Source organism: Epinephelus lanceolatus, chromosome 19 (assembly GCF_041903045.1).
Source record: "Epinephelus lanceolatus isolate andai-2023 chromosome 19, ASM4190304v1, whole genome shotgun sequence".
In the NCBI taxonomy this organism is placed as follows: domain Eukaryota; kingdom Metazoa; phylum Chordata; class Actinopteri; order Perciformes; family Serranidae; genus Epinephelus; species Epinephelus lanceolatus.
Genome location: NC_135752.1, coordinates 25,778,319 through 25,805,958, shown reverse-complemented (window position 1 = coordinate 25,805,958; position 27,640 = coordinate 25,778,319). Strand labels below are relative to the sequence as shown.

Genomic DNA, 27,640 nt, shown 5'->3' with positions numbered 1-27,640 from the left:
CCGCACGTCCCGCTTCGCATCTCTCCCGTCCTCCTCCTCCTCCTCCTTCCCCGGCTGCTCCACCTCTGTTGCTGGCACTGCTCTCCCGGCTGCCCCTGGCTGCCCCTGCCCTGCGAGCCATGCTGCTGATGTAAACAGACATGCCACAACAAGAGCAGCGAAGGCTACGCTACACCACACCGCCGGATAAACAGCGGACCTTACAAAGCAGCGATGTGACCAGCTACGAAACACATCGCAGCTCCACGGAGAAGCAAGGGGGGGAGGCTGTAGTTAAGCTGAGAAAATACATAAAAAGGAGTGAGGAGGGGAAGAGACGAGCGGCCACAGCTAATCGAGGCAGCAGCAGCAGCGACGAGGCGGGCAGGCTGTGCGAGTGGAGAGACTCTCGCCTCTCCAACTGACTGAGCGATGCAGCGGAGAGCAAGATGAGAGAGGGGAGGAGAGGAGGAGGGGGAGGATGGGGTGGGAGGGGAGGGGGAAATGAGAGTCAGAAAGGATGGGAGAGGTAGAGGACGAAAAGAGGGGAGGGAGAGCAAAACAAAACAAGAGTGTTTGTTTGTGTGATAGAGAGGCAGAGAGAGCAGGGAGTAGTAAAGAGGAGAGGAGAGGAGAGAAATAGGGAGAGGATGACAGGAGAGGAAAATGAAAAAAAGAGGAGAAGAAAGGAAAAGAGAGAACACAGGGGGGATAAATGAGGTGAGGAGAGGACAGAAGAGAAGAAAGAGGAGGAGAGGAGAAATAAGAGGAGATGAAAGGGGAAGAGTGAAGGAAGAAAAAAGCAAAGGAAAAGGACAGAAAAGAGGAGATATGAGAAGAGAGGAAAGAAGAGAAGAGATGAGAATGAATGCGAGGAGAGGAAAGGGACAGAAAAGAGAGAAAGGAGAAGAGGAGAAATGAGAGGAGAAATGAGGGAAAAAGGAGACGAAATGAGATGAGATGAGATGAGAGGAGAGGCAAGGAGAGAGGAGGAAAAGGGGGAAGAGGAGATATGAGGAGAGGAAAGGTGAGGAGAGATGAGAAGGAATGAGAGAAGAGGAAAGGAACAGAAAAGTGAGAAAGGAGAGGAGAAATTAGGAGAGGAAAGAGGAGAGGAGATGTGAGGAGAGGAAAAGAAGAGATAAGAGGAGATAAGGGAAGAGGGGAGAGGAAAGGAAAGGACAAGGACAAAGAGAGGAGAAATAAGGAGAGGAAAGAGGAGAGGAAAATGGAAAAGAGAGAAGATAAAGGAGGGATGAAAGTAAAATAAAAGAGAGATGAAAAAGGAGGAAAGTAACAGAAAAGGGAGAAGGGAGAGGACAAGATATGAGAGGAGAGGAGAGGAAAAGGGGGAGGAGAGATGCGATGAGAACGAATGAGAGGAGAAGAAAGGAATAGAAAAGGGAGAAAGGAGAAGAGGATAAATGAGAGGGGGAATTCGGGGAGGAAGAAAGAGAAGAAATGAGGAGAGGAGATGAGAAAGGTGGGAGAGAAGAGGAAAAGAAAAGGGAGAACAGAGAAGAGGAGATATGAGGAGAGGAAAATGGAAGAGATACGGAGAGATAAGGGGAGAGGACACAGAAGAAGAGAGGGGAGGAGAAGAAATGAGAGGAGAGGAGAAACAAGGCGGGAAAAGGAAAAAAGGAGAAGAAATAAAAGGAAAGTGGAAAAGAAAGGAGGAGGAGAAGAAGAGAAAAGATGAGGAGATAAAAAAGGGAGAGCAGAGATAAGAAGAAACAAGAGGAGGGGAGAGGGAGAGGGAGAAGACAAGACGAGAGGAGAGAAAAGGAAAGGAAAAGAAGAGAAGAAATGAGAGAAGAAGAAGAGAAGAGACGAGAAGAGAAGAGGACAGAGCCATGCGACTACAGAACAGGTATGAGCTGAATAACAAACTGTGCCAGCGCTCAGTTTTTTGTAAATGAGCTCTTTTGAGGGCTCTAATGTCAACACTCTCACTGCTTCCTCTCTATCTCACTGCCCAGGATTGTGATTGCTGAGCGCTCCTCGGTGCACATGCCCTTTGACTTGTGTACACCTCAAACTACTCTGCTCAAAGCCGGCAGAGAGGAGAGGAGAAGAGGAAGATAAGCGGGCTCGCCTGTGATGCTGTGTGTATGTGCGTGCATGTGTTTGCAGCCCTGACGCAGACCTTAGTCACCCACTCACCCCTCAACAAAAAATATGATTTAGCTCTGCACCAATCCTATATACACACATGAGCGAGCACACACACACACACACACAGATACTGACACCAACAGTGAGAGAATGTGAGGCACACAGCCACACTAACAGGTTAGATTGGTTCACAAATACAGACTGATTCATCTGCTAGTGTCAACTTCTAATTCTGTGATTTCATTTTTGTCTCTAATGGGCACGACTTCTCAGTAATACCAGCAAAAGCCTTCTCTGAACAACCCAAATCCCCATTTTGGACAGGATTACTTTTCAGGACAACGTCAAATTTGTCTTGTGACTAGCTGCAACACTACGTCCAATCAGTAAGTAATACCTTTCATACACTACAACACTTTGTAAAGACATTAAGAAATACTTTTAAAAGACTTAAGTCTGACACCCTCAAAAGAAAATGTGAGTGTAAAGTCACTATTTGCAAGACTACAACTAGATCCCTTCTGAGCTTACTTCCCATCCTGCTCCTGCTGGAAAACAATACACCAAACTCCATTTAAGAAATATGACATTGTAACAATTCCTTACATGTCTGCAAAAACACTTAAAGCTACTCTCACCTTTCTTGCATTTCACACAGCACTTAGAAAAAATTTGAACATCCACAACTCCCGCCTCCCTTCAAAGTCCCATCCCCCTCCTCCTGCAACTCCACCTACTTCCCAAGGCCTACTCCCCCCTCCTCCATTACGTCCTCATTACATCTATGATAGACGTAGGCGTTGGCAAGTTAACGTTAGATACACGGAAGAGGAGAGCGAATGTAACACGCCAAGAGAACAGTAGAAGAGAAGAGGTGTAAACTACTACTAGCAAACTAAACAAAACGCTACCTGTCCTGCACAGTCAAACGCAACCCCAGAGTTTTTAACTTATCCAGGGTCAGTGATGACTGATGAGTTTTATAATATAATGTAAACGCTAACGTTAGATAGTACTGGTGACTGGCAACAAACAAGACAGTAGGCTAACTGTTAGCAACTGGTTGCTGTATTGTCATATATAACGTTATAGCCTGATGTTACTCGAGCGGTTATGTTAGTCGGAGGCCTCCACGAGGGGAAGACAGACAGGACAGGAGAAAACTCCGTCCATTTCTAGTGGAATTCACTTACATTTTAGTGTGCCATCAGCTTATCAATAGCATTTAACCTAAACAAAGAAATTTGTAAAATTTCCAGAAAGGTAATTGTCATTTTAACTGAAGAGACACAAGATTAAAGGCGTCATATGTCGACAGTATTCTCGTCAGTTCGGCATCAATATAATCTCTGGAGATAAACTAGGTGGAGACAAACTTTACTTTCTGGATTTTGCCTCCTCAATCAGTCTCCATTGGTTAGCTGGAATATTTTGGGATGAGACCGTGGAAACGAGGGGCAAACTGTTTCAAAAATTAAAAACTCTTTCTAAGGACACACAAATATTTAAACAAGGACTCTTGTTCACTCCACAACTTCACCAGTTTCTCTTCCTTTCCCACAGATCAAGAGGACCGAGATTTGTTCATGTTCTTGCACCTACCCAGGCTCCCCTACCTGTTTACTGTCCATCCAGTTTACCACTTCCTGTTTGGAGCTAGAGGGAGCACAGCTTTTGGTTGTTGACACTCTTCAGGTCATTTAACTTCAGTGTTTGCACAAGCAAAGACTAAGAACTTAAGATAGCATTCAACTTCTTTGATTTTGCTGGAATGTCAAGACAAGTAAAAGACAGACGTAAGACAGGTTGGACCGGTATTATGACCACCTTACTAGTGATGAAGAGCACAAGAGCACGCATCAACTGAAGTAAAACTCTGATTAATGGCATTATTACGACACTGGAAACTTGTCAGCAATGGTGACATTGCATGTAGTCATTTGGTGTAAGGTTTACTGTGAGGAAAATTTTGAGAAAAAGTACTGCTGAAGAATTCAAGCCACAGACACCAACGCCGAAACAGCAGGCAGGTGCAAGATTATTCCTGCAGCTGCCTCACTGTAAGCCTTTCAGAGAACACGGCTTTTAGTTGGCCTAAATTTACATTTAGACATTTGTAGTGGCTTTGTGCCAAATTTGCACAAGCAAACAGGCTCTTATTTAGGCAAAAGTCAAACCTCCACCCTTTATAAGAAAGATAAGAAACTCCTTTTCCTGTGCTGTCACCATTTGTAAGAACTGAACAGTAAAATCTGCAGAGCATTAGCCTACAAATAAATGCAGGAAACATGTGAGACAGACAGGGTGTAGCACTGAGACTATAAAGTGAACAATGGAAATATTATCAACAACTTAAAATATGAGTTAATCAACCAGCCGAACTGGACTCTACCCGCAAGCTGCCAACTTTATGCATTGCAGTAGATCAACTGTCAGGACTGAGGACTGAGACAAGGACAGAGACAATTAGGAGTGAGCGCTGTGGTGCTCTCCAAGGTGTGTGTGTGTGTATGTGTTTGAGAGACAGAGACAGAGACAGAGACAGAGAGAGGGGGAAAGAGGACATAAGGTGGACTATTGCATCTATGTTTCTGTAGGCCGAGGTATAAATAACTTACTTGGTGCTTTGTCACTTTTTGACCCACCTGCCGAAATCTGTGATATTTATTTAACACTACAAGTGAATTAAAAAACAGCAGTCAGACCAAGAGAGCAGATACAAATCTGTGACTGTGGCAAATCTTCAGGATGCCGCAACAAACTTGGTTGCTAAAAATCTCGCAGACTAGAGTTGAGTTGATCTGGTTGTTAAATCAGAATTATTACTTTTCAAGCATGCAATGAATGCCATTAGTGCCACTGCCAACCCACGCCCACGTGTTGGTGTGGACAAGGGTGAGAAGCCTTGTAAATCACTATGTCACGCTCAGTAGCGGACAACTGACAGCCAGACAGCCATCTGCGATGGACGATGACCTCGTCAATCTGCCCACCCTAGATCTTAGCCAATGATTTAAGTAACTGTTAGTATCTTATCACAACTTAATAAATGTCTGTTAGAACCTGCCAGGCAACAGACGTCTTGGCAAGTTAACTTGATAAAATACATAATGTTAAGTTGAATGAATTAAAAAAGCAGGGGTTTGAGAGTACAAGGAGACAGATATCAATTAAGACTATTAACACAACACTTGTCAAAATCACTCCTCCGAGAATCGCCACCTTAACGTGGTGGAGGGGTTTGCATATCCTTGTGAACCTGGGAGCTGTGTAGGCCTAGTCCCTGGTAGGGTCTCCCAAGGCAAAGTGGTCTCAGAGGAGGGGCCAAGCTAAGAGCAACTCAAGAAGACCTTGATGAAACGGACAATTCGGACTTCGAGCACCTCTCCCGGTATATGGAAAGTGCTTGGTTAGTGAAAGTGCTTTAAAGCGACCCAACAACACTGACACCTGCAGTAACATCTCAATAAAGTGGAAACAACTTTTCATCTTTTCCTCTCCTTACATTTCCACGTGGTATTATCATTGCCGCTGCTGTTGAAAAGACCATCAGATCACTCCCTGTTTTCCTTAGAGCCTAGCAACAGGATTCTTTTTCTTTTGCCCGGTAGAGTTTCCGCAGTTACTTCAGTTGTTCTGCCATCATTTCTGCTACTGGGGATAATAACTGCAAAGAACTTCCATTGATACTGTAGTTGTGGGCTATAGGTTGAAGGTAATAAAATAGTATACTTAGTGTATAACTGCTTACCAGATGGAACTTAACTTCGTTCAGAGCATTTCGCTAACGGGCAACTCAACAAAACAGCTTACAATACTCTTTGGTAACTGGGATAGCTACTGATAGCTACCAGGGAAAAAAAGTGCTATTTTCTTCCTGTTTTGGTGCACAATGGTTGATGCATTTCCTTTGTTCTGTAAATCAAGCCTTCATTTTCCCAGGAGATGGCACCCAGTGGCAGACAGAATTGCATACTGAAAGCAAGGCTTATAGAGAAGCAATCTAAATGCAGATGGTGTCATTATTCTCATAATGGTAAGATAAAGCAAAAAAAACTCCAATTTAATCTTACTGACATCTGGAGAAATTCAAAAACAAATGTCACTCAGCAAAAGGTGGAGTCTCAGAGTGGCCTATGATTGTATCAGTAACCAGTAAAATGCCACAGCAGAGAACTGAGGACACAGTTAAACCGTGTACTGAACTGACATTTATGGAGGCGGTGGGTTATTAAACCCAGAGCCAATCATATGGCTGCTTTAGGATTTCCACGATCTCCTTATCCCAAGTTTGTTGATAAGATTTTCTCCAGACCTTGACCTCCAAGAGATGCAGGTCTGGTAATGAGAGATTAATTTCTTACACAAGTTGTCTGAACACCAGGGAAAGAGGATAGAGCGTCCATCGTGCCGAGCTGAAGACACAGTCAAATCAGACTTGATTCGGCTGCCAAATCTCTAACCTGGCAGCATGACAGGCTACCAAAATTCTGTCCAATAAACAAGCCGCTAACGTTCATGTGATTTTGTTTACATGCCTTGTAACTGCAGTTAGGACAGCAAACCACACACAAAAATGCAACAGTCAGTTTTTATTTTCTGGTTAACACCAGAACCAACAAACTTAAAGCTGGGACAGAAACCTTTAATACTGTTTGGACAAAAAACAGTAACATTTTCCTCAACATTATTGCGGCCCATTTTCCACAGCAAGCCATAAGACGTTTCCTACATCAACATGGTTTCAGGTCATTTCAGTAAACTATGACAATCAGACACACAAAACTGAAAAACACAATTTATCAAGGGGGATATTTAGTCTCTTTTATGTTTAGTCAATTTTCTCACTGTCCTGCAGTAAAGCAGAAAACGTCTCCCTGCCACTGCAGTCAAGGATGCTCGCATAATGATAGAAGTACTTTTCCTTTGTGCCAGAGGGAAGCCAAATGTGCTGCTTTCGAGTGGGAGCAGAAGGTGCCAGCTTTTCAAATTATCTCCCAAATTGGAAATGTGACCTGAAAATATTTGCTTTCTGAACTGGTGGTGAGTATCGTATTTATCATCCTCTTGCTTCCCAAAATGTGTCCGACCGTATTCTGAGAAGGTGGGAGCGCTCCGGCATGACGGCACTCAGTCATGCTTACTACAGGGCTTATCGGAGCGGTGTATGACAAGAGTTTGAGTTGTCTGTGTCCTTCAGTGACATGAGCCCCAGAATGTCATCCTAACGTGGTAAAGCACAGCAAAGTGTGGCCTCTGAACGGTTCGTAGAGTGTTTGGTTAAGCGGTGGCAGCGACCGCGGCATCCTCTTCATGACCTGCTCCCTCCAAAGCCTGCTGACTGTAACTCCAAGGTGATGAGTTGAATGGAAGATCACTTAAAATCCCTCGTACCAGATCCACTGAACTTTCTTGACTGCACAAACTCGTCACTGTTTAGCCTGACGAACACCACCTTCACACAAGATGACCATCAACACCCCTAAATAGCTATAGAAGACTGTCTACTCTCCTCCATCTGTGGGCAAGCTTTACTCATGTAAATGAGTAAGAAAAAGAGCTTACCACCGCAGAGCGTCAAGTCCTGCTGTCTGAAATCATCAGCCGGAAACGTGTCAAATTTAACAGCGTCAGTGGAGGACTTGAAACAATTAGAAAAAATTCATACAGCAGCAAACGACATGCCATTAGAGAGGTGCCATTAAAACACAATCTTGAAAAAGCAAAGCGGTTCTTGACTTGGATAGGAGGCCGTCAAGGTGATGAGACAGTCACGGAGGCGGACAAAATTGTTGTTATCCTGTCGGCTGTTATAACGGAGGATGATCCTGGGCAGCGACCTGCATAAAGACCCTGAGGCAGCCCTGAATATTTGCCTAGCACCAAGTGAACTGTATAATATGCCAAGACCATGTGTCAATAACATCACAGAATCTGAAAAATAAAAGATGAAATATTTTCATTTTAGTTGATTTTGGCATCTTATCTCTTGTGAAAAATTGCATAGATGTAAGGGTGCAGATATCTTTTTCTACCAGGCATCTTATCTCTCCAAATCAAATTAATTGAGATTAAGGGATTAAAATTCTAAAGTCAAATTATTATTTTCCCCCTGTGCAGAAAGATCTGAACAACTCACAAATTTCATTCGTATCTGAGAGACAATTTGGTTACACTTTACTTGAAGGTATCTACATAAGAGTGACATGACACTGTCGTAACTATGACATGACACGGTCATGAACCTGTCATGAACATTATGTACATGTCATAAACGTTTATGACTGCTGTCATTAAGTGTCATTTGGTTTTTGTAATGACAAGTTGACATTGTTTGGGTTGTCTTGATTATGACAACTTCACATTAATCGAAGTGACATTAAGATGTCTTTGTCATGACAAGTTGACATTAACAAGAAATGCACCTCTTTTTGTGCTTATGACAAGTTGACATAGTGGTTATTATTGTTCTGACAAAGACATCTTCTAATAATGTCATCCTGGTTAATGTCAAGAGTTGTCATTATAAGGACATCCCAAACAATTTTAATATCAACTTGTCATGACAAAGACAATTTCTGGTGATGTCACTTTGATTAATGCCAAGCTGTCATAATCAAGACAACCCAAACAATGTCAACTTGTCATTACAAAAACCGAATGACACTTAATGACAGCAGTCAAAAACGTTTATGACATGTACATAATGTTCATGACAGGTTCATGACCGTGTCATGTCATAGTTATGACAGTGTCATGTCACCCTTATGTAGATACCTTCAAGTAAAGTGTTACAGACAATTCTAAGTAGGTCTGGGCAATTAATCAAATTTTATTTCAAATTACAATTTTGGCTTCCAATGAACATTAAAACAAGATAATCGAGGTAAAGCAATTATTGTGTTGCAATCCTTTTTGCAATAATGTCCTCATTGCTCACTTCTCCCTAAAAGCCCAAAATGACCCTCAGCCAGGTTGTGGCATATTTAGTTCGCCTCAAGCCTGTGTTTCAGTTGAATTATATTTTAAGTCAGAAAAAATCCACTGTTGAGAAGACGATCGATTAGCCCCTAATTTTAAGTATGAGAGAGCTGGTGAATGTGTCACTGAAGAACAAATATTTTGTAGGAGTTATTCTTGCCCTTTTGTCATATTTGCTGAAACTTTCACTTTAGTTTAATAGAAGTACATGAGACGGATAATCTCCGAAAAGAAATCATGTCCCTTCTCCTCTTCTTACTGCTTCTACTAGCATTTGCTAAAATCTACAGCAGCTGAATGAAAACAACCAATCAGAGCTGAGAGCTCTCTAACTATATGATAATCATGTCAATTACTGCTTGTGAACTGTGGTCTAGGGCTGCCCCCAACTAAGAATATTCCTAGTCAACCAATAGTCATCATTTAATTATTAAATGATATATTTTTGGCAGGGGCAACACAATGGTTTGAGTTGAAGGTGTGAGAAAGAACAGTATCAGTAACATTGTTAACACTGTACTACATTACAGAGAAATACAAAACCGTACTAATGAACCTTCATTAATATAGGCCTATATTTTATCTACAAGTGCACGTCACACACTGAGCAAGCCGCCTGTTAATGACGCTGTCAGCAAAGCAGTAATGACTGTGCTAAGTGGCTAATGGGCATGTAGCTACTTTCATGTTTCAGATGATACGTCATGTTTGTAGTTGACCAATGAAGATGAGTTTACATATCACCTTGGGTTCGTCCTTCACCTTCTCAAAATGATCCCACACTGGATTTCCTGCCCGACATGTTATTAACTAGCCTGTGGAATAACTGCAGGTACCAGCCCTGGAAATCTGCGTGACTCCTGTCTGACTGCTGAGTGTGGCCACTTCCTGTGCCTGTCCTTTCAAATTAAATTCCCACATGGTCCAGTCATGTAGGTTTTCATTTATTTTGACAAGGAGCAGCTCCTCAAAAAGTTTTACGTTTGTTTGTTTTTCTGCGACTAAGCCACCAACGAAATCTTGCCAACTAATGACCTTTCTGGTCGATTAACGCATTGTCAACAATTAGGGGGCAGCCCTAACTGTGAAACTAGGCATCACTGATCAAATATGTATCAAGATTCTGACACTGTATTGCCTATTTCTCACCTCAAATGTCCTCAGAAACATATTTTAGTGTACAGTTTAGCTGTTAAATGAGAACATTTGCTCTGGCAGGCTTGTTTCAGCTCCACTGTTTTCAACATGGCAGCTAAAATATGTTTCAGAAAACATTTGAGGCGAGAAAAAGGCAGTATCACAATCTTGATTCATATTTGATCAGTGCTGCCTTGTTTGACAGTTTGACCACAGTTCACAAACAGTGACTGACAGCTGCTTAAGAGACGCTTCGGCTCTGACTGGTTGTTTTCATTCACATATGACACCACCATTTGAAGCATTCCAAGGCAACAGAGTAGGCAAAGAAATATTTTATACAGATTATCCATTCTCATTTAGTGCTGTGTGAATATAGTGACAGCAAATATGACAAAAAGTTATATCTGATAAAAGTTACCAACTACAGCTTTAAGGCCCAGCTGGTAGGAAGCTAAAACAAACCAAACTGAGAGATTCAGCTTTGCACATAGCAGTCAAGCTGTTGAAGTCGGCATCCTGAATCACAACATGGTGTGTCATCACCTATGCTGAATTATGTCCTCTCTTTGTATTCTGTGTTTTTGTGTTATTGTGTTCAAAGTTTCCGTTGTGTCAAAAACCAACAGCAAGCGGTTGGTGTATGCACATTACATACATACAGACGACAGAGAGGAAGTTCTTTTACCTCAGTTTCAATGTTATTCATTATTTATACATCAATAACTGATCTGAGGTCTGACAACAGTTTGTACTCTGTAATCATCAGAGCTCCACAAAGCCCTCTGCTGCTGCTATACAGCCATTCAGGGCCCAGGCGTTCCTCAGCAGCTTATTGTAGACATAAAAAGGACCGGAGCAACTTCTCTTCCACGTTGCTCTCAGCACTTCAGACTGATGCCGGCAGCAAGGTGACGCTGACTATCATTGCAGTCATTTGTTATTGCTACTCGCACTGAGCAATGCTTTTCCATTAAGATCATAAAGATTATCCTACGACTTACTGCTCAGACGGTTTTCATGCTGGGGCGCATCTTGTCTACTCCAGATTTTCCTCAGGGATCGGTAATACAGCCTTTCTATTTTCCAATTCACCTTTAAAGCGCGACTGCTGCTGCTAATGTCCTTTCTGCACTGAGCCCGTGGTGTTGTTTCACTTTTAAAATGAAAAAAAAAAAAAAAACTACGTCTGCGGGAGCTCATATATTGTAAGACCAAGAAATCAATGCTGTTTTGTCCCCTGTGTGGGCTTAAGAATAAGCAGAGGCACAGTAATTGCAATTTACAGCATATTTGGTGCTTTATGCTTAATGGAAAATAATAGCGTACAGTCTGCCGGTGGTTTATTATAGTTTCTAAAATTACTGTGATTATACAGAACTCCAGGTTGAGAATTTGGAGGGGAGGAGGAGGAGGAGGCGTTTAAAACAAAAAGGTGTACAAACACTCGGCTTCAAAACCAATAGAGAATTTAATATCTATAAATTCACAACAGCAACACCGCTGCAAATAATGAAATGCACTTAGCAATGTGACACTACAACCATTGACTTTTACTGCACCCAAAGGAATGATGCAACTCCAGGAGCCATTGTGGCAACCAGTAACACTACTGAGTGTTTTCTGCTCTGCTCACACATTCGATTCAGTCTCACTGGGTCAACAGACACCGAGAAAAAAGCTTCAAACGCCACCAGATAATTCATTGTAAACACACTGACGCTCACTGTGTAATCAGATATCTTGCAAATCAGTTCATACGCGTTGATGTTTACTTAGTCTCTGCAGTGTGTGCTGTTGTGTGCTTACCTATACAGACGTCTATCTTGCCTTTAATGGCAGCTTCATGCAGTGGTGTGTAGTTCCAGTTGTCTCGAGCGTTAGGGTCGGCCCCCTGACACAGCAACAGGGACACCACCTGAAAAGAACATATACAACATCTGCATTTACTCTTTTATTGGCAAACACATCAAACCCCAGGTGCTTTTACTCCCATGGCAGCTACCACTGACTTTGCATTGGCAGTCTAGCAATACTCGTTAAGGTGGATGATAGATCTATGCCGCTTTTCACCACAATTAGGGCTGAGTATCATTCACACTTTAGCAATACTGCTGCAAATATATTTTTGTAAGCAATACCGAAATCAGAAGCATAAATATAGACAGTCCAGGCAGTGCAGTTGCGCTGGGGCCTGTGAGGTGGGGGGGCCCATGGAGAGAGCAGGAGCTCCAACAATGTGTTGGGCAGAAAATGGGCCCTTAGGAGTGATTGCTACTTCAGAAATATGCCTGTGTTCAAAACAGAACTCTCATTAAATTCAAAAAGGTGCCATTTGCTATACATGCCCTCAAAAAAGGCAAACCCTTCTGTGTCATGTTTTTTTTTGTGAAATAGTCAGTAACATCTAAAACAAAATTATATGATGATTCTACATAAACTATAAATAAACTATAGAAGGATTAATTTAAATAATTGTTTTTTATTGTCTTTGGTATTTTATTTGTCATATACAGATGTAATGATGATGATAGTCTGTTTTGTAGGTTTTTTCCTAAAATATATCCTATTTTATTTTATTATTATTATTAGTTTAATTATCATTATTATTTTCTTAAATGTTCTAAAAAATAAATCAAATCAAATCAAAATCAATTCCTGGGTAATATCTATTGTTGTCCATGTGATGTTGTCCAGTCTTGAGTTTCTGTTTGATCATGTGTATGTAACAGAATATTCTCCGTGCATCAGTGTTGCTTTGTTAAAAGCATCCATACATAAATTTCACGCACATACAGTAGAGCACATTTCAAAAGCAACAGTTCTGATCAAAGTGTAATTTATCTAGAATAAGATTTAGACTCAGCATGCCAACTTTTTATACTCGCTAGGGCTGCTGGAACCAATTTCAGGACTCTTTTATGAATCTAACAAAATAAAGCAAATGCTGAAATTTTTTATTCAAACAAGTATTTTTTTTTATATAAATCTGCTGGCTAATGTAAGTGAATCTTTTTGTTCTTGCCTTGCCTGCATGTGAAAATCAATGTTTTTGTCAAGTCTGATGAACAATCAAGTTTTCTGAATCACCATCTCATACTAAATGTGCTAATGCTAACCTCTAACATTAGAATATCAGAAATGGCAGCAAGGGATGCACCCACAGAGATCATCACTCCTGACCAGTGGAAAAATAACCAATAAAGATACAGTAATCTGACAATTATACAAGGTCCAAATGAAATATCACTCGACGAGCAGGCAACCCACACACATTAGCCTGTGTATACTACGTGTAAATGACCCCGTTAAGTAGTTGATGTGTTAAATTTGCGTTTTTAATGTATTTATGTTGCTTTTATTTTGCTATTTCCCATGAACAAGCTTTTATTTTGAAGAGACAGTAGACACAGAGGTCACAGTCAGAAATTGACAAACGGTGCAGTAACTTACAGATTAGCACCAGTCGAGAGGGCAACAAGGTATCAAATGTGTCGTATTGTCTGATCATTTTGAATTTTCAGTATATTTGCTAACTTCTGGGCTAAGTTTAATGCATTGTTTTGTCTTATGATTGTATAATTTGTGTTCAGCCCTTGTGTTGGTCGATGGAGTACACTGAGAACAGAATAAACTGCATAAGACCATCAGTCAAGACTTGTATCATTTCGACTGGGATGCTACACTAGGAGTGTTAGAAAATATTAATAAGTAGTATTGTGATATCATGTTTTGTGATGCTCAATCAATATCAATTCTTAACACAAAGAACACAGGCCTATGAAACAGGAGGAGTCATAAAGGGCGGACTGCTAGCATTGACTCTTCTCATGTTAAAAGTTGCCCAGATACTCATTTACTTCAGGCAACAACTTGTTCCTAACTTTAAGGGTTTAATCCTCCATTTTCCTGCAGATATATTCTACAATCAGAGAGCCAGTTACTGCCACCCACCCACTACAAAATCACACTTAAACCAAAATAACATAAAACCAAGGCAAACGACCACTTTGAGAGGTGCGACCGTGTGGTGATTGCTTTCAGTTTGGACAGTGTTTACTCTCATCACCACGCTAATCATCACTGTGATCACACAGCTGCATTAGCACGGCACTTCTGACAAGGCTGCAAAGTGCTCTCCAAGAAAGCTCTAAAAGCCTCTAAAACAATCCAAACTGCAAAGATGAGATTGATCCTTTGGTTAATGGCTGGGATGACAAAAAGCATTAGCACATGCACATCTGTCACAGATATTCCAAAACATCATAATCATGCGTCGGCGTGACCAGAACATCAAAGACACGCTGACAGTGACTATTCAGGTTCTCTCAATGTCATCTTTAAGGCTGACTGTGCAGATTATAGTTCACAGGCAAACAGAGTGGATTTGCATGTTTGGACAGAATGATATTTTGCTCTCATAAAAACAATGATTACAGTTTTCTCCTCCATCTATTCTGGAGTTTACCGCCGCGCCAATTCTTGTGCACCAAACTCCCTTACCCTCTTTTTATCACCAGCTATCATTTACATCCTGCTAAAGTATTAACTGTTATACGTTGTTCCAGGCAGGATATTGGAAGTGTGCCACCCATTTTTCACCTTTGTGTCGCCCTGTTGGGCACTCATACTCCCTTCTACTGCACTCATGTGGATTGACTTCAGCATGCTTGCTCGCCTGCCCACAACAAGATATCATACAACTGCACTAGGATAATAATGATGTAGGAAAGTTCCAGATACTGGTATAAAATGCTTTCTGAAAACAGCCAAAAAAGTGAGACTAAATGCTCAGAAATAAATAGTTCCATCTTCCATTTTGTGAAAATATATTTTTGTCAGATCCTCTTGATCATGACCTGGTCCAATGTGGTCTGAACGGTAAAACAGCTGTGAAATCTATCTGGTTTTTGTTTTGCATTTTCACAGATTGAATAAAGAGTTCAAAGTCAACAACAAAATAATACTATAGTTACTATAGGCACCCTGTGATGTCTCCAGTCATAGTGGAGTATCAGTTTCTTAAGTCTGAGCAGGTGGGATCACAAAACATAGGCAAAAATAGCCAGGCGACTGAAAGTCAGTTTACCATGCATTTGTTTGGAGCTGGTGCAGCCCCTTATTGTGTTATTTCAAAATAATTTTACACACATGGTTCAACATTATTATCATTACAAAACACATCCTGTGAGTTTTGTAACGATTGAACAAACAATATCGATTTATAGTCTGATTTGTGGTATGTCACACCCATTTTTTTGCATTTGTAGCACCCCCTAGTGGTCAATTTCAATGAATTTTTCAGGGTGGGTGCGTTCCGAATCACATACTCTTTCTTTTTACTTTTAGTAGGTTCTGCAACTGCTAAAAACTATGTATTGTTACATGCAGTATGCACACAATCGGGACATACTACTGTCTCAAAACGTTACGCCTTGAACGTTGACCCTCTTACTCATATACGTTACCATGGAGATAAAACAAATGCCCATTACCTAGTTCATCAGAGATGGAGATCAACCCAGAGAGCTCTGCCGTTGTTACTTTGCAATCTATGTAGTTTAGCTGCATAAACTGTAAACTACTGGACTGATCATCAGTTACTTGAATGCACTGTCATCCCTCATTGCGACTTCTAACAGCTGTCAATAAGCTGTCAAACAGCTGCCATCTCTCTGTGGCTCAGACGATGTGACAGATCGTCACAGAGGATTGTGGGTCAGAATAACTAGAAAAAGCATGCTGGCTTGCATACTGCAAAATCAGACCCAGGGAGTAGAACATCCTGGTATTTCTGGCACACTGCGTTTGACATACTATGTATTGAGACATACTAAATCTTTTTCTAGCATACTATATAGCATGGTAGTATGGGTATTGGAACGCACAGGGTATGTTTCAAGTACTACTGTGGACATATTCTGCACGTTTCATGATGATTGGCCCAACGGTTATAGAGTTAGCTCTATTTATGTGTTAAACCCCGCCCCCTTTAAAGTTCATTGGTCAATGTTTTCAAAACACAATGCGATATCAACAAGCTTTTCATAACCTTTGTTAAGTTTGGACCAATACTGATGCATAGAAAATTTGGTACAAATTGGACATACGGTTTAGGAGGAGATGTGTTTTTCTAGTCAGACGGACTATAGACTATTAATCTGCAAGTGCATTGACCAGCAGCAGCTTGGGTCCATGTTTACTTCCTGTCTGCTGATTTCATTAAAATACACAGCAAAACGTTCCAACAGGAAAAACAAAGGGAACAATTTAGAATGTTTATGTTCTTGAGGCAAGTTTCAAGAGTATAAATAAATGAATGTCCTTTCCAAGTTCTGTGTAAATCCAACAAGTTCTGACGTTTCAAAGTTGAACTCTAATTAAAGCTCCCCTATAAGAGCCACTGGAGTCAAATTTCTTGGGCAGCCTTTGCAGACAACTTCCAATCTTTGGTAAAAATTTCATGTGTCTACGATGCTCCATATCACAGGAAATAGCAAAAGCATTTCTGATGAAAAATAATAAACAAGCAAAAAAAAACAATAAGGTTTCAGCCCTTCAGGGTTTAACCCTAAAAATCCTAGTATATTCAAGGATTCCTGTGTAAAGTCTCACCTCTGAGTGACCAAATGAGCAGGCGTTGTGAAGCGGGATCAGACCCCCATCATCCCGTGCGTGCACGTTAGCGCCTGTCTGAAGCAGGTGGTCCACCACGTCTTTTCGCCCAAAACCTGAGAACAGATCAGAGAGTTGAGAGCAGAGAGGGAGACAAAGAGAAGAGAAGGAAGTAGGAACAGGAAGATCAGTGTTACAACATTTAAACTGTGATTTCTTGCACGCAACTAGTGCAGGATTAATCAAACCTGCAATTCAGAGAGTTAGAGATTTCCAGATATCCTAAAACTGAATCAGTAATTCATGTTTGTAAAAGTGGCTGAAACAACAGACCCCTTTATCTGTTTTCAATTTGATTCCCGTTCCATGTCAATAATTAATATTTAACTCTAAAGTCGTCTTCTGGGCTTTTTCCTATTTACATTTTGTTTATTTGTTTTGTAAAGCACACGTGACAGCTGTTCGTGCTGTACAAGTGGAGCCTGTTATGTCTACACTACAAACAAATGTGCCGTGGGGCTTGAGAGAATCTGTTCATTGTTCGAGCTGCTGACGGTTTGGAAGGCCTGAGATATAAAACAGATGTGCAAGGTTTTTTTTCTTTTATCTATTCTTCTGTCTGCACTTATGAAAAAATGTAAAAAGGAGCTGAAGAGCTGGAGAAGATGAGCACTTTTCAACAGGCATGGAACATGAACAAATATAGTGAAGATTGAAATGAAAAAACAAATTTCTTGCCTGTAGCAATAATTAAGTACAGACTTGGGTTAAATCAAAGGCAACATTTGAATTTGACATTCGTCCTTATGTGCAGAGTTTGCATGTTCTCCCTGTGTCAGTGTGGGTTTTCTCCAGGTACTCCAGCTTCCTCCCACAGTCCAAAGACATGCAGGTTAACTGACTCTAAATTGACCGTAGGTGTGAATGTGAGTGTGAATGGTTGTCTGTCTCTATGTGTCAGCCCTGTGATAGTCTGGTGACCTGTCCAGGGTGTACCCCGCCTCTCACCCAATGTCAGCTGGGATAGACTCCAGCCCCCCCACAGCCCCTAACAGGATAAGTGGTTATGGAAAATTAAATTAAATTACATTAAATTCATTATATTGTACCCATAGATAAGTCCGGGTTTAAACCACCTTGGTTTTGTTGCAGGCATATTTGAAGCAATCTTGGCAAATTTCAGCGGCCGACAAAAAGGTTTAAAAATAATGTTCACCTGCTGCAGACTATGACCTGTCAATACACGCCATGAAAATGTCACTGAATATATGAGTTTCAGTTTTTTGACATATCCTGAACATTGCTTAAGCATTTTGCCTGGGGGTTGTCTGGTACTTAAATTTGAAGAGAAAATCATTTAGTTCTTTGTTAAGACAGCTTTCCTTTTACTAGTGTTGTTCTAATAAAGGGATGTGTAAGTGCTGTGTCATGTACCTGAGAAGCAACTGTCAAATCACTGTGCAGCTGCAGTGACTGACTCACAAACTGAGATGTCAATCCTCCCCTGATTTAAGGACATTTTTAGGTATGTTTCTTTCTACAAAAGATGCATCTTCTACGCTGCTAAAATCATACAACTTGAAAGACAAGCAATTACTGGACTATATCCTTGAGTTTTTTAAAACCTATCTATTTTGTTATCTTTTCATCCTGAACATCATTTCATTATTGTTTTATTCTGATGCCCACTTTTAATAAGAATTTAGACTTAGAAAGTTCAGAAAAAGAGATGCAGGGGTTTATTTTTGACAACATAAATAAAAATCAGATTTATTTATTTAGCTTGCAATAACCAAGTGGGTGCAACAAACTGTGAACCTGTTTTGTTACATTAAATGTTTTTAAAAAATTACCTCAGCAGTTTCATTTTTTTTGTTTCATATATTTTCTGTTAATATTACTTTTGTTTTTTATCCTAAAATCTGTTATTGTGGTTATACATATAGCTAATGGCTAATGTCAGCTGATGTTTATATGCTACTTTGGGGTCCCTCCCACACCTTAAATGCACCTCTGCAGCTGCACAAACAGCCTGAAATGACTTTTAACGGTTATTGTTGTTTATTATTGTTGTTTACTGTTCAAACAAAGGTCTCAGTTACCTGCAGCGAAATGCAAGGGTGTCGATTTGCGTCCTGCCATGTCTTTGGCGTTCACATTCACCGCATCCACTAGCTTCTTCACCCTGGAAACATCCCCGTTTCGACAGGCTTCAAACAGCTCCCTGAACGCCCCGTTTGAACCACCACCACCCCCACTGCTGCCGCTGCTGCTGCCCGCGTCACCGCTGCCTGAGTCGGGCGTAGAGCCGGGGCTGGTCCCGCTGCCCTCGGTGGTGGTCGGGGAGCTAGCGCTGCTGCTAGTGCTGCTGCTGCTGCTGCTGCTGGCGGTGAGGGCCAGAGCTGGGGAGGTGCTGCTGGGGGAGGCAGGGGTTGCCTCACCGTCAGCCGCGCTGTCCATCCCGGCTCCGCGGGAAAGCGGGGCGGCATCGTCGTTGGGTGCCGGCGGAGAGCCGGGCGGGGTGACGGGCAGAGAGGAGCCGCGGGGCGGGGAGGACAGCAGGGAGTTTGGCTGCTGCTGCTGAGAGGAGCGACGAGGCGTCGCCATTTTCACAACACAACAGTCCCCACTAGCAACAATAACACTGCTGACAATTTCCTGCCCAGGAAAGACAAACTTCCGCCTGGGTTTACTGGGATTACTGGACTGAATTTCCACAAAATGATTTACTGGGATTATATTACAGCATTATAACAGCATTTTTACTCAGGATTACAGACTAAATACCCTGTAAAAATATTATTTTATTTGTCTTTGTGAAACGTTTGTATTAAAAATGTGTTTTTTTAATCATTATTTGGGGTATTAGTTTTTGGAAGAAATTTATTTGGGAGGTAGGTAAACGTTAGATTTTGAAAGTTTATTTTAATTTTGATTTGATAAATGATAGTGTATTTTTTTCTTTCTTTATTTTATCTTCTTTTATTTGTTTTTTATTTTATCTTATTTTAGTTATTGATTTTTATTTTATTTTATTCTATTTCATTTTATTTTATCTTATTATATTTGTTTTTATTTTGTCTCATTTAATTTAATTGTATCTATTTATTAATTATTGTTATTATCATTATTATTATTATTATTTTAAAATTGTCTAATGTGGATGGGGAACTGAGACAGAGGATCAATCATTTAATATGTGAAGTGTTATTTCAGCCCAGTGTGATATAGTGATGGAGTTGAGTGATGTCAGCTGGCCTGGCTGATCACAACATTGTCATCTAGTGGAGACTTTCAGTAATACAGGAGCTGCACCAGTCGCTCTACTAATACAACCGACACTCATCTTTACAGAATATAAGAATATACTATCATAAATACTTAATTACAGTATGTATGTATATATGTATTTTTTTTAAAAAAGTACAGAAATTGCACAATATATTACAAAACAATAGTGTGCAGACAATATATGGCACTAAACTTGTTCACAGTGTAATCCTATTTGCAAAAACCTGAGACCCACACTTTTGTTAGGTATGCATTTTTTTTTATTTCTCCTAGCTATTTGGGATCAGTAGGACCTGATAAGTATAAAAATGTCCTCAGACCAGTACTTCGTAATTAACAGCATCTTATCTTGTTACTGTTGTTGGTCAAATTTGTTGCCATATTAAACTACAAACATTATTAATCATAAATAAACAAATTTCAACCATAAAATGTGATCAGGTTTTGGACCTTGTCCACTTTTGTGTCAGGATCAGTTACAAACTGACTTGGCAGAGTTGGCTGCCATCTTGTTTTTACATGGATTAGTGTGTTGTGCAAATTTTCCATCCACAGGACAACAGGCCTAAGTTAAAGAGAATGAGGTATAAGGTCAAGTAAACCCAAAATGTGATGTCCTTATATGAGGACACAGGGTCATAGGAGGTTAAGCAAGTCGACCTTTGTTATTGTATTTGTGCAGTTACAGAACCAACATTTAACAGTTATCCACAGCTAATTTTGCTTTTTGCTGTCTAAAGTTATCTTTGTATCCAAAAAAAAAAATGTATTTCAATTACTTAAAGGAATGTGTGTTTGATTGACTGACATGTGACTCAGCCTACCACTCTGCTATGTTAGTTGCCACACTGGTTTTGTCTTTACTGTTTCACCTCAGCTCCACTCAACAGCTCCATGTCAACAAACAGTCAGTCGTGGCATATTATTCAGTGTGTAGTTCTCCTGAGCTGAGCTGCATCGTCTGTACTGCAGACAGAAAATGATGAAAACCGACCCAGACATGAGCCAAGGACATTTTCACTATAAAGCCCCAGTGACTAATGACTGCGACCGAGCCACACATCAAAAATATACACTTTAGACAGAATTCTGTATAATTTTTCTTTCATGAAAGACAGCTCACCAACAGAATATTCTAGTAGTTACATTAATTGGCCACCAGATAGCAGCAGACATGCTGCAAGAAAGTGGTACAGCCTTGTACGGTTTAGGGCTACAGCACAGACTGTGGCCTTTCTCTAATCTCTGGAGTTGAACACCAGCTATGGATCCTGTGTATAATCAAGATCTTGTTTCACTCAAAGGCAAGTTAAGCATCCATCAAATGTGTGATTCAGTGCTAAAACTTTAGGAAAAATTGATACAATATAAAAGGACATGCATTTTTAAAAGCACTAGAGGCAGGTAAATTCCATACTTTGCTTCATACTGATCACATGCACGGTTTGCACAATGTTCTGCTCATACACTTTGTTCATGATGAGGATCCAGGAAGGAAAGAATGAGAACTATGAGGAATCTGTAACACTGCAGCAGTGCTATTTACGTGACAGCCTGCATGTTGGTATCCAAGAATCATGTCAAAGAAATAATAGCACCTTGTGAATGCATTAAAAAAAACATGCTCTGTCATTGTGACACTCAAAAATAAAATCTGGATCGATGACAGCTGTGACTTAGCCATGATGTGTAATTAATTAAAAGATCAGTTCTAACTTTTATAGATTAAACATAACACCAAAGATTATACCTGAAAGATGCAACAAAGACAGGCAATATCTAGTTTTCCAAAACTGTCTATAGTAAAATAAAAACAAACTCACTGACCAAGAGAACTGTTTTCCAGATACTCGATAAAAAAAAGGTAGAAGATAAAGAGAAAGTTAAGCTTCTTTCCACCTGGCGATGACAGACATAAATATTTCTTTAACTTTAGGTTGTGGCATCAGGTGACCAAAATTCAATGTTAGGACAGTGTCTAATGGCAACGTCAACGTCATGCTGAACGCTGAGGACAGATGATGTTGATCTTTTGTTGGTTTTAAGTTGTGTTGTTAAGTAAGTCTTCCGAACGTCTCATGCCAACATCATCTAGACATAGAAAAACAACATTTAGTTGTGAGGTATGAAGACGAAAAATCAACATCAGCAAAACATCATCATGTGAACGTCTACACAACATGGAATTATAACGTCATTGGACATTTAAAATGTTGCCAACACGATTTTCATTCCAACCAGTCTGTCCAATGTAAGAGTCTGTCTGACTTCATATTGACATCTGGTACAGGCTGGGCCAGAAGAACCTGGAAAACTATTTATGAGAGAGCTTTAAGAGCTTTTTGGTTTGGTTTCAACTGCAGGATGAAGGTGTGTTTAAAAAGCCAACATCTCTGCTTGAAGCCACAAAGGTCTAACTCATTCGACATGTTTGTACAGTTGAATCAGTCCACAACCAGCAACCATATATCACCAGACCCATCTGGAAACATAGACAGTTATACAGCTGATGGTATCACATGTCACTGGAGTTATACCTTGTACAATTCTATGAGACAAATAAATAAATGATTGATCAGTCACTGGAAGTCATCTTTGTGTCCATAAGCCACCACAGACACATTATATCAACTTGAGGCTTTGGCACACAGATCATGTCATTTTAAACTACATGTAAGCCATAATGGTGTCACTGTTACTACTACTCGTGGCCAATTATGCAAATATATTATGTTTCACAACAGATCCTCTGTGGCTTTTATGCTCAGGTCTCCTACAAGTAAAACAACATGACAGCTGATCACATGTGACAACTGCCACGACAGTGATTCAGCTCGTTAAAGTGATAAGACAGGACCGTGGTGTCAGAGGATAAGTATGCACAGTTCTGTCTGGCCAGTTGGTTGACATACCTCTCATGCTGCCTTCAACGGCTCTTTGTGTGTCAAAGATCAAATCTGGCACGAGAGAGCAGAAACAAAACATCCCCAATGCCCTCAAGAACATGTGACTTGCAGCGACAACGAGGATATGCTTGTGTACATTTCATGCATGGACAGGAAAATCATACAAAGACGCTGGTGCTGAGGGCATTGGTAACTGCAGCTTCCGGTGAACTCAAATTGCATCGAATCAAAAATAAAAGTTATTAGAGTGCCTGTTTTGGTGACTCCAGGCATGGATGGGACACAGAATGGGCCCAACAGGCACAGGCCCAGGATGTTCCCAACAACAAATTTCTCTGACGTCTAAATGGAAGTTCAAAATTCAACTAGTTGCCTACTCTAAAAGTAAGAGAACACTCAGGAGACAGTGCATTATGAAAGCCATTTAAAATGTAAATCATACAATCATGACCATATCTGCCTTGTTTTGGCCTCTCCTCACTGGCTACCAGTCAGTTTTAGAATTGATTCTAAGATTTAACCAGATTTGACCACTATCTACTCCTTGATAAATTATATGCCATTGGTCTCTGTAAAGACTCTTTACTCTGGTTTAACTCATATCTCCATTACAGACAACAGTGTGTTTCATATCATGGCAGTCAGTCTGATTTTATGACAATGGAGAGGGGCGTACCCCAAGGTTCTTCCTTGGGTTCTTTACTCTTCCCCATTTTCATTAACGACCTTCCCACAATATGCTCCCACTGTCAGATCCAGTTATATGCTGATGACACTGTTATTTACTCATCCAAGCACGACCTTTCACATATTCAGAGCACACTACAGATGGACTTCGATTTCATCCAAAAATGGTTCATATGCAACGAACTTGTTCTGAATAAGTACTCTGTACTAGTCAATCAATTGTTTCACCCTTCCAGTCAGAAAAAGAATTATTACACAGCTAGTATTACCGATACTTGATTATGCAGACATTATTTATCAGAACACCTCAGATACAAATCTTCATCCTCTCAATGTAGCTTACAATAATCGCTGTAGATTTATCCCAAAGTGTCCTTATAGAACCCACCACTGCACCATGTATGAATCACTAGATTGGTTAACACTCAAATCCAAACGACAGTGTCACTGGCTGCAATTTATTTACAAACGTATTTTCTTCAACTACCCAACTAAACAATTTTTAATCCCATATGAGCCCACACCCAACCTTAGGCATACTATACATCCTTGCTTCAGTGTCCCTCGAATTTACAAAGAGATCGGTCGATGTGCTTTTCAGTACAAAGCCCCAAATAACTGGAACAATCTGCCTGGATGTTTAAGATCTGCTAATTCACTCAATATTTTCAAAAGAACACTTTTTAATTCTCTGAAGACATACTGCTGCTGTTTTTAACTGTGTATATGTTGGGTATGCGTTCATAAGCCTTTGTATGTGCTAGCTTGCACTATTTGCTTAAATAATTTCAGATTTGATTTATAGCATCCTGCCTGTTGCTGAAGGAGAGGTGCTCAACATTGATTAACCCTGTGAGAGCCATTGTTAGTGTTGTATTTGCTTGTCTGTTTTGTTTTCTGTTTGCTGTCCTGTTTTGTGCTTTGTTTCTGTAATGTCGCATATTGCCTGTAAGTTTAGGACCCCCTTGTAAACGAGATGGTTCATCTCAAGGGGCTTATCCTGCTTAATAAAGGTACATAATAATAACTGATACCTGTTAAGCACTTCATGGCTCAGCCCCCAGCAGCTGGGGAGATGCTGCTCCCCTATGAGCCAGATCGCAGCCTCAGATCCTCAGGCAGGGCTCTGCTGGCTGTTCCACAGTCGGGACTCAGAACTAAAGATGACCGGGCTTTTTCAGTCACAGCCCCTCAGCTCTGGACTCCCTGCCTGAGGATATCTGAGGCTCGCTGAATCAGTGACATCTTTTAAATCACTTCTTGAAAGTGACCTGTTCAAAAAAAGCCTTTTATTCATTTCAGTACACTGTTCATTTAACACTTTTATTTCTTGTTTGATTATTTATCTTGTGTTGTCATTAGTTATTTTATTCTTTTATTTTGTATTTTTTCTTAATATTTTCTTAAAATTGCCTCATTCTATTTGCTTGAATTCTGCATTGTTCTAAACCCAGGATCAACCATGTAGAGCACTTTGTAACTTTAGTGCTTTATAAATAAAGTTTCTTTTTATTAACTAAATTATTGTTTATATTATTTCTATAATTATATATATATATATATTATATTTAAATAATCAAATTCTATTCTAAATGCTACTGAAATGTGTGACACTTTACATCATGCATTATTATTATTACCAGCTCAGTGGCCTTGTGGTAGAGTGTCCGCCCTGAGACTGGGAGGTCGTGGGTTCGATCCCCGGCCTGGTCATACCAAAGACTATAAAAATGGGACCCATTGCCTCCCTGCTTGGCACTCAGCATCAGGGGTTGGAATTGGGGGGTTAGATCACCACATGATTCCCGAGCGCGGCACCGCTGCTGCTCACCGCTCCCTCAGGGGATGGGTCAAATGCGGAAAACAAATTTCACACATTCAGGTGTGTGACAGTCAGTGGAACTTTACCTTTATGAACATTGCATATTATCCTAAAAAATGACAACAACTCACCAAATAGTTATTGAAAAGAATATTCTTTAAAATGCCAGATTATAACAACATTTAAATTTGGGTGAACACAATTGCATGAAATGATAAAAATTTTAATAATAAATTAAATAGATTACTATTTTTTAGGCTGACTAGGGTGAATAGCAACATTGAATTGACTAGTTGATGAGTCAACTATTCACGCACATCCCAAGCACAGAAAAGTGTGAAAGTGTCAGGCCCCTGGCACTCACCTGCAAAATACCACTCAAATTAACATGTACTGACCAGGATGAGGCTAAAAAAATATTTATTTAACCTTTATTTAATCAGGAAGTCCCATTGAGATTAAAACCGACCTGGCCGACATAGCAGCCAATCAAAACACATTTAAAATGCAACAAATGCAACATATAACACAAAAATCCACAATAAAACAACAACTATTCAAACATAGCGCCCTCTCAAGAGAAACAAGCACATGTCTCTATGCCCTTAAATTCACTGATGGATATAAGTGCTTCTAATTTGTCCTCAAAGAGACACTAAAAGACCACAAGGAGATGCAAAGCAACTGCAAAGAGACACAATCAACAGAAATAGACAAAACTACCCTAAAATCTGTGCAGGAGAGGTGGTGGGACCTTTTGCATGTCTGTGCCCGGGGGCCCATTTTCTCATAATACACCCATGACTCCAGGCACTGCAGCTAATCACAGAACTCGTGGTCAGCTTTAACAGTGTAGTCTCTGGGCGTATGTTCTCAGGTTGTTCAGTTTCTTAAAAACTTGATTACTTTCATGAGGTGCTGATAAAACTGATGGCTTTGTGGGAGTCACACTCTCACCCTGCTCTCACCCTGCTTTCAGCGCCTGTGCACAGTGTTGTCGCTCATGTTTTGGGTTTTGAGCATCATTAAAATGTACCAATGAACTTTAACCCCTTGAAAAGACTTCATTAGCATTTGTGACTGATTCCACATTCATGGTTTGAGACGGAACCTCAACCTCAGAGAAACAAGATCAGTAAAGAGATAAACAGAGACAGACATGCAGATAGAAATACGTAGGAGGAGGAGAGGAGAGGAGAGAAAAACACAAAGAGGAAGGAACGTATTTGAGCAGTTGTCAGACGATTCCTGCAGAACTACATTCTTACCAAAAGCGGTTCCCACACTGCCACGGTGGCATTTTCAAACCAAAGCAATCCCTATCTCTCAGTCTAACATGTTCTATTAAAACTAATAACCTGCTGATAAACTTAATGAAGACCTCCAAATCATAAAATTGGTCCAATTAGCAAAAACAGTGGCCTGTTGTATGTTTTCCTGAGCTGAGGCCCCAGTAAGAGATTATCGAATGAAGTCATAGTTTAGATTAAAAAAGGTTTAATAAAAAGTTTTTGTGCTTAAATTTGTGCAATGTCTCATCTTTGTTTTATTTTATTAATTGCATCCAACCATTCATCTTTGCTAAACAGGCCTGTATGCTGTGATTTCTCACTCCTGGTGCTGGTGAACAAAACTGAAAAATCCAAATATGTTGTGATTTATTGATAAAAATATGTTGGAAAGCTGATATTAATAATGCATTTGGGACATTAGATGACTATCCTCCTTGAAAAATGTGAGGACTACCATTTTTTATTGCAGAAATCAGAAGTTTATGGAGCATGCAAACCATTTTGGTGAGTTAAAAAGGAGGCATGAAACTACAATTTTTATTATTTTGTAACTTCAGCGTTGAGCTCCAGGCGCGACAAAAATCTAGATCTTGCTCTCTATCACTTATCACACATTTGCATGATAAAAGCGTCGTCGAAACTCCCCTCTGCCTGTCTTTGCTGCTGCAGGTGGAGATGAAAAAGCTCTCTGCCCTGCTGCGCGCGGCGCGCCACACCTGTCCCACTTGGGAACTGAGGCAGACAGGTAAAGCTAAGCCCCGCCCACTGCCAGGTTTCAGTCGGACTTGTTTTTAAGAGCAGCTGTTTGGGGT

The 27,640-nt window shown here is 40.4% G+C and overlaps 1 protein-coding gene across 2 annotated transcripts in view; it reads right to left on the bottom strand.

Moving 5' to 3' along the window:
• Positions 1–19,514, bottom strand: part of LOC117269967 (poly [ADP-ribose] polymerase tankyrase-1) — a 155,452-nt gene extending 135,938 nt beyond the window's left edge. Inside the window, exons 1-3 of one of the 2 annotated variants that reach the window (XM_033647344.2) lie at positions 18,933–19,514; positions 16,831–16,946; positions 12,025–12,133 (exon numbers count right to left, since the gene is read on the bottom strand). In XM_033647344.2, coding sequence (XP_033503235.2) covers positions 12,025–12,133; positions 16,831–16,946; positions 18,933–19,437 — 730 coding nt within the window. In that variant the 5' untranslated portion in view covers positions 19,438–19,514. The remainder of the gene's footprint in view (positions 1–12,024; positions 12,134–16,830; positions 16,947–18,932) is intronic. The other variant, XM_033647343.2, reaches the window with a different exon arrangement.
• Positions 19,515–27,640: the final 8,126 nt, after the last annotated feature.